General features: G+C 41.4%; 1 protein-coding gene across 2 annotated transcripts; it reads right to left on the bottom strand.

Moving 5' to 3' along the window:
• Positions 1 to 665: 665 nt before the first annotated feature.
• On the bottom strand, positions 666 to 10,527 carry GLRX2 (glutaredoxin 2). Of its 2 annotated transcripts, none has more exons than XM_025398914.1 (4): positions 9,402 to 9,628; positions 5,322 to 5,385; positions 1,777 to 1,953; positions 666 to 951 (listed from the first exon to the last, which is right to left on the bottom strand). In XM_025398914.1, the coding sequence occupies exons 1-4, from the start codon at positions 9,527 to 9,529 to the stop codon at positions 817 to 819; spliced, it is 504 nt and encodes a 167-aa protein (XP_025254699.1). In that variant the 5' UTR covers positions 9,530 to 9,628; the 3' UTR covers positions 666 to 816. The 2 variants fall into 2 exon arrangements, with proteins under 2 accessions (XP_025254699.1, XP_025254708.1); XM_025398923.1 differs by lacking the exon at positions 9,402 to 9,628 and adding an exon at positions 9,668 to 10,527 and having other exon boundaries at positions 667 to 951.
• Between the last annotated feature and the right edge of the window lie 156 nt (positions 10,528 to 10,683).

Here is a 10,683-nt window from a genome sequence, read left to right as displayed (position 1 = left end):
CTCCAGGCATGTGCCATCACAACAAGCTAATTTTTGTTTATTTTTTTAAATATGGGGTTCTTACTATGTAGACCAGGCTGATCTCGAACTCCTGAGCGCAGGTGATCCTTGCACCTCGGCCTCCCTAAGTGCTAGAATCACAGGCATAAGCCTATCATCCCATGCCAACTGAAGTACATTTCTATACTGTTTCAAAAGTTCATCCTCATACAATGCTGAAATCATCTCCTTTTAATTTCTGCCCATAGGTATAGTTTTGTTCCCTGGAACTATTAAGTCATTAAATGAGTAATTTAGTTTCTCTAAGATAAATTTCATTCCATGCTAAAAATTTAATATACTTCTATTACTCTACAAGTACAAAGTGTGAAGGCTTTTCACAATATCGTACAAGATATTCCTGCCGAGTTGACAAGTGTATCAGCAAAAGCCTTAAATTTTAAAGAGAAATCACACATCAGTCCTTACCACTTAAAAACTATTGTAGATAAAGAGTTAACTCCTGAATAGGAAATAAAGAATTCCAAATGCTTACCTTCTAGCTCTTGGTTATAAAATTCATACATAAATTCCTAAGAAAATACATTCTTTCCTTATCTTGATACAACTCCAACCTTTCATTTTTTAAATATCATCCCTTTTTCTCAAGAATTGGCAGGTGGGAAGAAGAGGTTTCCACTGCAATTTATTGTTCATTATTTTTACATCTTCATGAAGACAATGCATGTATTTAAAACATCCTCAAACATTTAAAAGACATTATTGGGCATTACCACTTTAACTGACACTGTACTAGCAAACTTATTAGGATAAACATCACTGAAATTCTTTCCTCTTACTTTTTTTTAAATAACACTGATGAACTAGTGGGAGCAATTTTCCTTCTTTGTGAAGCCTATAAGTGTCAGTTGCACCTCCAATAAAAGTACCATTGACAAATATTCTTGGAACCTGTTGGACAAACAAAAGAAGAATTAGGCTTCACTCTAGTATCAGAACTAAGATTTCACATAGTAATAGACATTTGAACTCTGGGTACTTTTATGAGCCTGGCACCACAAAGCTCTTTCACAAATTAAATCTTAAAATCTTTACCCTTTGAGGTAGGTATTATTTTTAGCCCTATTTTGGAGGAAAATGAGGCACAGGAACTTGTGCAAAATCACAATGATGGTAAAAGCCAGACTGCGATTCAAATTCAAAACAATCTGATTCTAAAACCCTTCTTCCTAATCACCATGGTATGTAAAAGATAAACTAAAGCAGATAAACTAATAATATTTAGTTATTTTCTTACATTTGTTTACTGAAGGGAAAGAGTGCACTATAAACTTCTTTCAATAAACTTGAAAGTGGCAACACTGCACATTTTTCTGATTATGCATATTATGGAAAAATCCAAATCTCAAGAATCTAAAAACATGGAGCACTAAAGCATTCCTATTAGAAAAGTAATTGAAGACCAACCCCTGTATTGCCCAGGTAAAGGGAGGAAGAATACTTTTATCTTGCAAAGAGCTCCAAGAGGAACTCAAAGATCCATAGACAAGCACTCATAATAATGCTACTCATCAACCCCAATCAAAACACACACACAGAATAAAAATAAATCAACTCTGCTGTTTCCTATTCTAAGAATCTGGTTCCTAGATCTGCAGCTGCTTTTTCTATCCTCAGAGAATGTCTGGCTCATTTTCCAAACACAAGGGTCTAGGCTCTGGGTGATCCGGTTTACAACCTATTAAAGAGGAACAGCACCACAGAGGATATACTCACAGTTCTTTCACCAGTCATTTTGTAAAGAGCATCTTGGAACTGGTTTCCATATTCAAGCAGGTCCAATTCCACCACTTTATAGTTAACATTCATGTCATGGAAAAGCTTTTTTGCCATTGTACAGTAAGAACAGGATGTTTTTGAGAAAATCACCACACAGTTATCAGAAATTGTTTCCTGAAATAAAACCACAAAAAATCACTTTAATTCTAGACATTACCAATTGGAAAGAAATTAGGATATAATGGAAAGGGTATGGATTTTGGTCTCATGATTCCGGGCTCAAACTAAGCATCATCTATTTTTTCTCATCTGCAGATTGAGAATATTTTTCATTTCAAAGCAATGTTATTAGGAAAAAAGATGTAATAAAAAGTGCCTGGCATAGAGCAGTAACAATAAATAATAATCATAGCCAATTCATATACAGCAACCATTTCTGTGTGCCAAGTACTATTCTCAACACTTTTATCTTCACTGGGTTATTTAAACCTCACTACAATCCTGAGGTAGGTCCTATTATTGTCCCCACTACGCAGATGAGGAAAGTGAGGTACAGATAAAGATCAACAATTTGTTCATGGTTCTCAGCTAATAGGTGGAAGAGCTGGGATTAGACCCAGGCAAATCTGGCTCTACAGTCCAGATATTTAATCTCCATTATACTCCTTTTTCAGCTGGATGCAGTGGCTCATACCTGTAATCCCAGCACTGGGGGAGGTTGAGGTGGACAGATCACTTGATGTCAGGAGTTCGAGACCAGCCTGGCCCAAATGGTGAAACCCCATCTCTACCAAAAACACAAAAGTTGCTGGGCATGGTGGCACATGCTTGTTAACCCAGCTACTCAGGAGGCTGAGGCAGGAGAATCACCGGAACCAGGGAGGTGGTTCCAGTGATTCTCCAGCCTGAGGAACACAGTAAGTGGACTCTGTCTCAAAAAAAAAAAAAAAAAAACCCAAAACATTGTACTTCTTTTTCTGTTTTTTTTCTTTTTCTTTTTTTTTTTTTTTGAAACAAAGTCTCACTGTGTCCCTCAGGCTGGAGTTCAGTGGCGAGATCTCGGCTCACTGCAACCTGCGCCTCCTGGGTTCAAGTGATTCTCAAGCCTCAGCCTCCCGAGTAGCTAGGATTATAGGCACCTGCCACCATGGCCAGTTAATTTTTGTATTTTCAGTAGAGACAGGGTTTCACCATGTTGGCCAGGCTGGTCTCAAACTGCTGACCTCACGTGATCCACCCGCCTCAGCCTTCCAAAGTCCTGGGATTACAGGTGTGAGCCACCGCGCCCGGCCCCAAAACATACTTCTTTTCAAATATTCAGTAGGTATTCAGGAGTTAACTCCTTACCTTCTATTCTATAGCTTTCAATGGTAAGGAATGGTATATGATTTCTTCTTAAAATGTAAGGCTTACCCCTCTACTTCTATCCCTTCCTATATACCTTTATAGTACAAAAGCTGTCATTACTCTATTGATAAGGTATTCTCATACTCTTAATTCAGGAAAAGCTATTTCCAGAAATGCTGATTCAATGAGTTTGAGGTAGAAGTTGAAAACTGTATTTTTTCAAAAACTTCTCCATATAATTACGATATCAGCCTGGTTTGAAAACTACCCTCCAGGCCTTTACCACAATGGCTATGAGACTCTGCTATGCATCTACACAGCCTATGAAGTTTTTGTTTTTGTTTTTTGTTTCTAAACATAGGAATGCCTAGGTCCTTCAAAAGATTTTGAATGGATAGATTTAGCACCCAGACATGTGTCTAGGTTTTTTTGTTTGTTTGTTTTTTGAGACACTCTGTCATCCAGGCTGGCGTACAATGGTACGATCTCAGCTCACTGCAGCCTTAACCTCCTGAGCTCAGGCGATTCTCCCACCTCAGCCTGCCAAGTGTTTGGGACTACAGACACATGTCATGACACCTGGATATTTTTTGTAGAGACAGGGTTTCGCCTTGTTGCCCAAGCTGGTGTTGAACTCCTAGGCTCAAGTAATCTACCCGCCTTGGCCTTCCAAAGTGCTGGGATTACAGACATGAGCCACTGTGCCTGGCCTGTGGTGGATCATAAGCAGCACCTTCAAGATGAAGGCCAAAAACCAGAAAGTATAAGACCCATGCTTCAGAAGTTATACCCACCCTTGGGTGTCAGAAAGGCCCTGAGTTTTAGCGCAGCTGTCTGCAAGTTGGTCTATTTTTATGCTTCCCTTGTGCTTACTAATAATATTCAGTATAAAAGTCTATCCTAGGGAGGGCCTGCCATACCAGAGATGTATTAATGAATCCATCTTACGGAGGACAAAACCAAGGCTGAGTGGTTTGCAATACTGGGATTTGACTCAACCTTGTTACAACACCAAAGCCAGTGCTCTTCCCTCCACCATGCTGCCTCAGGTTACAGACACGCTGACACCATCGTGTAGGGAGAGATGAGCTTCCAGGGCTCTGACATATATTAGACATGGTTGAAGAGTTTCCAAAGTGAGCTGAAACTAAAGACGACAGTGTTAGGGTTTCTAGAACCCTCTTCTGACTTTTTCTCAAGCTCACCCTTACTGTATATTCCATGATGTTGTAATTTTACTTTAAAACAGGCAATTCGGGCCAGGCATGGTGGCTCATGCTTGTAATCCCAGCACTTTGGGAGGCTGAGGCAGGCAGACTGCTTGAAGTCAGGAGTTCAAGACCAGTCTGGCCAACATGGTGAAACCCCATCTCTACTAAAACACAAAAATAAGTTGGGTGTGGTGGCGGGTGCCTGTAATCCCAGCTACTAGGGAGGCTGAGGCAGGAAAATTGCTTGAACCCAGGAGGCAGAGGTTGCAATGAGCTGAGATCGTGCCACTGCACTCCAGCTTGGGCAACAGAGCGAGACTCTGCCTCAAAACAAAACAAAACAAAAAAGCAATTCCCTCACAGTTATAGCAAGAGCTAGGAGTTTAGCCAAATCAACTAAAGGCAGAAATTGTTTTTTTGTTTGTGGTAGTAGTGAGTGGTAAGCAAGAGAGAAAAAATCGATGTATCTTGTAGGTTGCAAGCGAAGAAAAACATACATGTAAGGGAGATTTTCTAAGGCAGAATTAACGAAGCTTCTCAGTAAAAGAAAAAGGAAAAGAAGTCCTATCCCTGAGAGGTTTATGGAGTAACTACTGCATAGTAGGTTCTGTACTAACAAAGAAAACTGTTAAACTGCTGCCCAGGCCAAAATCAAATAGGATCCCTAGCTAAGGGCAGCTTGACTGGTATCAACACTGGATCTCAAGTGGGTATGATGAAAAGGAGCAGCCAACCTCATTATCCAACTTAGACGGAGTGAAGACTTCATTAAAAATAAATCTCATACATTTTAATTACCAAAATGATCTAGGACTTCTTAGTCACAAGGATGATTTTCATAGCAGACTTTTAAATAAATATGAACCTCTTAATTCATTTGCTGAACTATCTCAAGTTTGGATACTGAATAAGCATATTAAATATGTAGGGGACAATTCTTTCTCTACAGAAGAAAGTTCTTCAATCATCTCCCACATCACTCACTTGGATCTGGTTCAGAGGCACCGTTGCTAAATTCTCCAAAGATGATGATGTGTTGCTCTCCATTCTAAAAGGAATTTAAAAGAACAATGTAGTTTATTAAGCATTAAAGATAATTTACCACGAGTTCTATTTGAAAAAAAACTTACATAGCCAAACTTAAAAAATAGAAAAAATTTTTTACTTATCATCAGTATAAAATGTCAATTTATAAAGTGTTTGTTTCACCAAAACCAAAAAGGTCTGTGTGCTTATGTAACTAGCTTCCCAACATCCTTAATTATTTGATAAAATCATATTTACTGTCTTTAAAGTTTGACACACTCTTATTTATAACTGGCAAATTTCAAATATTCCATCCTACGCCGTGTGACCTGACCATTGGTTTAAAAATATAGTTTCTACTTTCTGAGTAAAACATGCCAAAACTCTAGGAACACACTGTGAAGCAGGGAACCTTCAAAGATTTTTGAGGAAGCTACGGTATCTCAACCGCAATGGGCCGTAGCTCCAAATTTCCTAGTGTGCAAAGTGGAAACAATTATCACTGGCACCTCTCAAAGGATTTTGTGAAGATTAAATGAATTCATATGCAGAAAGCAGGTAAGTGCCTTCCACACAGTAAATGCTCAATAATGTTTGACATTACTACTAGAATTTCCTGAATACAGAATCTCTCAGTATTTATTATCCAAAACCTAGCTGTTGGGAGCTTGTAAAAGGAAGCATTCATTGTCAGGAAAATTATCACTAAAAAACAAAAAAAACTCAACCAGTTTATCATCCTCAAATCTTTTTATCCCTGGAACCTTTCCTTCCCCATCCACTCATCTTTCTTGGTCAACCAGGCCCTATTGCACTGTTGGAACAATATCAAACACCATGATGCAAACTAACTGCAGAGTAAAATTACAAATCTTACAACAGGATTATGAGATATAATAGATGTTTCAAAAGAGAGTTACTCGAATATCTAAAGAATAAGAGAATTTTTGAAACTTCAGATATTTAAAAAACTGTTATCCTTATGATTAGGTTATAAAACTCAAATATTCTGCCTTCAAATCAATAGTGTATTCATGGGGGGTGCATTTAAAATTTAAGTGTTCTTAAATATAAAGGTAAAGCTACTTTTTATGTTTTAATTTTTGCAAAAGTCCCAAGCAAAATTTTTTAAACTGGATAGCATGAAATATTAGTCTTTTTGTTGAGATGGAGTCTCACTCTGTCACCCAGCCTGGAGTGCAGTGGCGTGATCTTGGCTCACTGCAACCTCCACTTCTCGGGTTCAAGCGATTCTCCTGCCTCAGACTCCCGAGCCGCTGGGACTACAGGCGTGTACCACCACACCTGGCTAATATTTTGTATTTTTAGTAGAGATGGGGTTTCACCATGTTGACCAGGCTGGTCTCGAACTCCTGACCTCAGATGATCCACCTACCTTGGCCTCCCAAAGTGCTGGGATTACAGGTGTAAGCCACCGCGCCTGGCCTGTAATATTAGTCTTATTTTAAGTGAATCCACTTTAAATAGCTTTTTCCATTACATCTTATCCTTGGATAATGAACATCTGCCCTACACAGTAGTCTCCCCTTATCCACGGTTTCAGTTATCCAAGGTCAGCTATGGTCCAAAAACATTACATGGAAAATTTCAGAAGAAAATAGTTGGTAAGTTTTAAGTTCTAAGTAGCATGATGAAATTTTGAGCCATCTAGCTTCCTCCTACCCAGGGTATGAATCCTCCCTTTGTCCAGCACATGGACCCTCTATAAGCTCCCCACCCTTTAGTCAACAGCTGTCTTGGTGACCAGATCGACTGTCACAGTCTGGTGATGCTTGTGTCCAAGTAACACTTATTTTACTTAATGGCTCCAACAAGAGTGAAACTCCATCTTTAATAATAATAATAATAATAATGGCCCCAAACCACTATAGTAGTGATGCTGGCAATTCAGGTATGTCAAACAGAGAAGCCCTAAAGTGCTTTCTTCAAGTGAAAGGGTGAAAGTTCTCCACTTAATAAGAAAAAAAAAAAAAATCGCATGCTGAGGTTACTAAGGTCTATGGTAAGAACAGACCTTCTATCAGTGCAATTGTAAAGAAGTAAAAAATTCATGGTAGTTTTGATGTCACATCTCAAACTGCAAGTTACAGCCACAGGGTATAAGTGTTTAGTCAAGCCAGAAAAAGGTATTAAATTTGTGGAGGCAAGAACAGAAAAAGTGTTCCAACTGACAGCAGTGTGTTACGCCAAACAGCACTGGGCCTATAAGAAGATTCAGCAAGGGATTCCTTGAAATGAGCATTTTGTTATTAAAGTGGTTGGTCTTTTATTATTCTTGTTAATCTCTTACTCTGCCTAATTTATAAATTAAGCTTTATCATAGGTATGTATGTATAGGAAAAATAGCATGTATAGGGTTCAGTACTATCCGAGGTTTTAGGCATCCACTGAGGGTCTTGAAACATGTCCACCCCAGTAAGGGGGAACTATTATGATATCAGCACACCTAGAGTGAGGAAGCTACAGCAAACATCAGTTTGTTCAGTAACAACAAGGAAGAGTAAGAGACAGGAACTAAACATTATAACATTATAACCTACCCAATGTTTACAATCTATTATTCCTTGCTTCCCAATAGATTAGCAAGGAACCCTTTAAAACAAAAAGTCCTGTGCGCTTAACTCAGGAAGGAGTTAGGGGCAGCGAGCTAGGAAGACTGTAGCCAACCTGAGAGGAGGGTGAAGCTTTAAGATAAAAGAAAGTTGAGTTCCTGAAGCCTAAACCAGAAAGGTTAGGCAGCGCTGGCCTAGCCCTAAGGAAGAGCATTGGTGGAATCAATCAGCAAGCTGTATTTGGTTTATCAACTAAGAAAGCAAGTCCTTTCATCTCAGGTCCAGCACTTAAAACTGTCATACCCAAACCATTTACTTCACTACTACTGAAGGAACTCCAACTGAACACAAGAAAATGTTTTCTTGGATGGTGAGAGGAGGTAGGAGGTGCATTCTGAAATATTACCCCCTACCCTACCAAATAAAAGTGTTTCTGGAAGGCACCCTTCCCCTTCAATTTCTGGTTGACCTCGGTAAAATCTGTCGCGAACTATGAATAGAAACATGCACGGAGGAAGTAAGTGCACAATAAACATTTCGTTTCAACACGGATGAAGCACCTAGTCACGCCATATTTATGGAGTGCCTACTGTGTGCTAAGTAGGCAAGGTGCTATACTGACCCCAGGGATACGCAGAAAAAAACACTGCAGGGCCTCAACGAGCTGTCAAATATTTAACAGCCTGTGATTAGGGCCTTCAGGAGGGGTGTCCAGCTTGATCTGGAAAGTTAAACTTGAGGTTCCTGGAATCTTGCAAAACTGATATAAGTTCCCAGATTAAGCAGATAGGGAGACAGACTCTCCGGCCAAGTGCGCAGTGGCAGGCGCGGAGGTGCGAGCCGGCAGCACAGCCAGGGACCAGCCGCGCAGGCGTGGGCGGCACAGCCGCAGGTCCCTTCCACTGCGGGTCCCGAAGCCGCGGATATTCTAAACTACGAAGTGTAAGGCAGTCACAGCCTCTATCCTAAAAGCTCTGGCCATTCAGCAGGAATCCTTGCCTTCACTTCCTGCAGTAGGGTGGCTAAGTTTAGTAAACAAGAATGCAGGACGCCCGGTTAAACTAGAATTGTAGACAAACACCAGAAAACTGTTCCGTTTTTCCTATGTCCAGTACAGTATTTGGGACACACTTGGACTAAGAATCATTCGCTCTTTAAGTGAAATTCCAACTGATCGCGGCGTCTTGTATTTTTACCTAATAATTCACAGAGGATGGTCTAAGCGAACATGAGTCAAACATTTTCAACACGAGAGTCACAGGCTCCTGAAGTCAGCACAGCCGCGGAGGCACCCTTCTCTGCCCATCCCTCGAGCGCCTCCGCGTGTTATGACTCAGAGCCCACGCTCAACCCCGCCTAGCCCACCAGGGGCCGGGGCAAAGGGGCGCGTCCGCCCACCGCTCCCTCCAGACTCCCGCAAGGCCAGCGCACCACGCAGGGGCGCTCCCGCCCGCCAACCCCGTACCCAGAGGCCGCAGCGGCCGCAGCTCTTGCAGCTCCCGCAGCTCCCGCCGCCCTGTCAAGCCAGCCTGCCAAGCCGCTCCTGCTCCGAACCAGCCGCGTCCCCGCCAGCGCCGGGCGGTGCCAGAGCATGGTCAGAGCCCTGAACCGCAGCAAGCTCTACGGCCGGCCGGACACCGCGGATCCTAGGAACCCGCCTCCTCCGGCCCGGACCCCGCCTTGCCCCGCCCCATCCCGCCCCTTCGGGCTGCCCGCGCCGCCGCCGGTCACCTCCACTCTGCCGAGTGCGTCCTTTCAGGGCGGCCTGGAGCTCGGATTCTGGCGAGTGCCGCCCACATGTAAACATCCTTCAGAGGGTATAGGCGACTCCCTTGCTTATCTCGAGGGTTCATCCAAGCCCCGCCTCTGGTTTCTTTTAGGTTTAGGGACGCTCATAAAGGCTCCCAGGCACATGGAAGCAGTGCATGAGGATGGCAGACATGCTGGGGAAACGGAGAAGGAAAAACATGACTATCCAAAAAAAGAATCAAAGTGGTGCCTCAGATGTTTCCAACTACCTGTTAGACAACTTTTTGTGTAGGTGAAATAAGAGCCTAAATATATCCTCTTATAATTAGGCAGTTGGTCGAGACCCAATATAAATTATGGGGATACTGGGGTTTACACCCATAATCAAAAGAAAAAATCCAATGTTGAAGGTTTACTCCTTTGTCTTTAAAGAAGACAAAGATTATTTCCCACCACCTAAAAAAAAAAAAAAAAATTAGGAAACAAAAGAAATTAGCACAGAGATGTTTCACCATGGCTTTGAAAATGGGCGATTGCTGCTGACAGGGTTATCTAAGCCACTCAGTGATGGTAATAATAGCCTTTGTGCGTCACTATTTAAGGTTGGGGGTAAGCCTTTATTTACTGAGGACACTGAAATTCATCTTAAAGTCAAAGGTCAAATGGTACATCTAAAATTCTAAACAATTGCTACAACAATCCAAACCTTTTTTGATTCTTCATGTTCAACTAAGTGTAAAATCCATGTTACCAAAGTACAAAATAAGAACTTCTATTTCTGACAGTTCTTTTCCAACATTCAAATAGGCTATGTTTGATTACTTAATAAAAGGATGGAAGTTAGTTGCAAAAACAAATACTCCCGAAGGGTATGAATTCATTCTTTATAAAGACAAATTTGACTTTAAAAATTAAGGTTGTGGCCGGGAGCAATGGCTCACTCCTGTAATCCCAGCATTTTGGGAAGCCGAGGTGGGCCGATCACCTGAGGTTGGGAG

This window comes from Theropithecus gelada, chromosome 1 (assembly GCF_003255815.1).
Source record: "Theropithecus gelada isolate Dixy chromosome 1, Tgel_1.0, whole genome shotgun sequence".
Taxonomy (NCBI): Eukaryota; Metazoa; Chordata; class Mammalia; order Primates; family Cercopithecidae; genus Theropithecus; species Theropithecus gelada.
The sequence above is the reverse complement of the archived record's forward strand: the minus strand, read 5'-3'. Positions and strand labels throughout refer to the sequence as shown.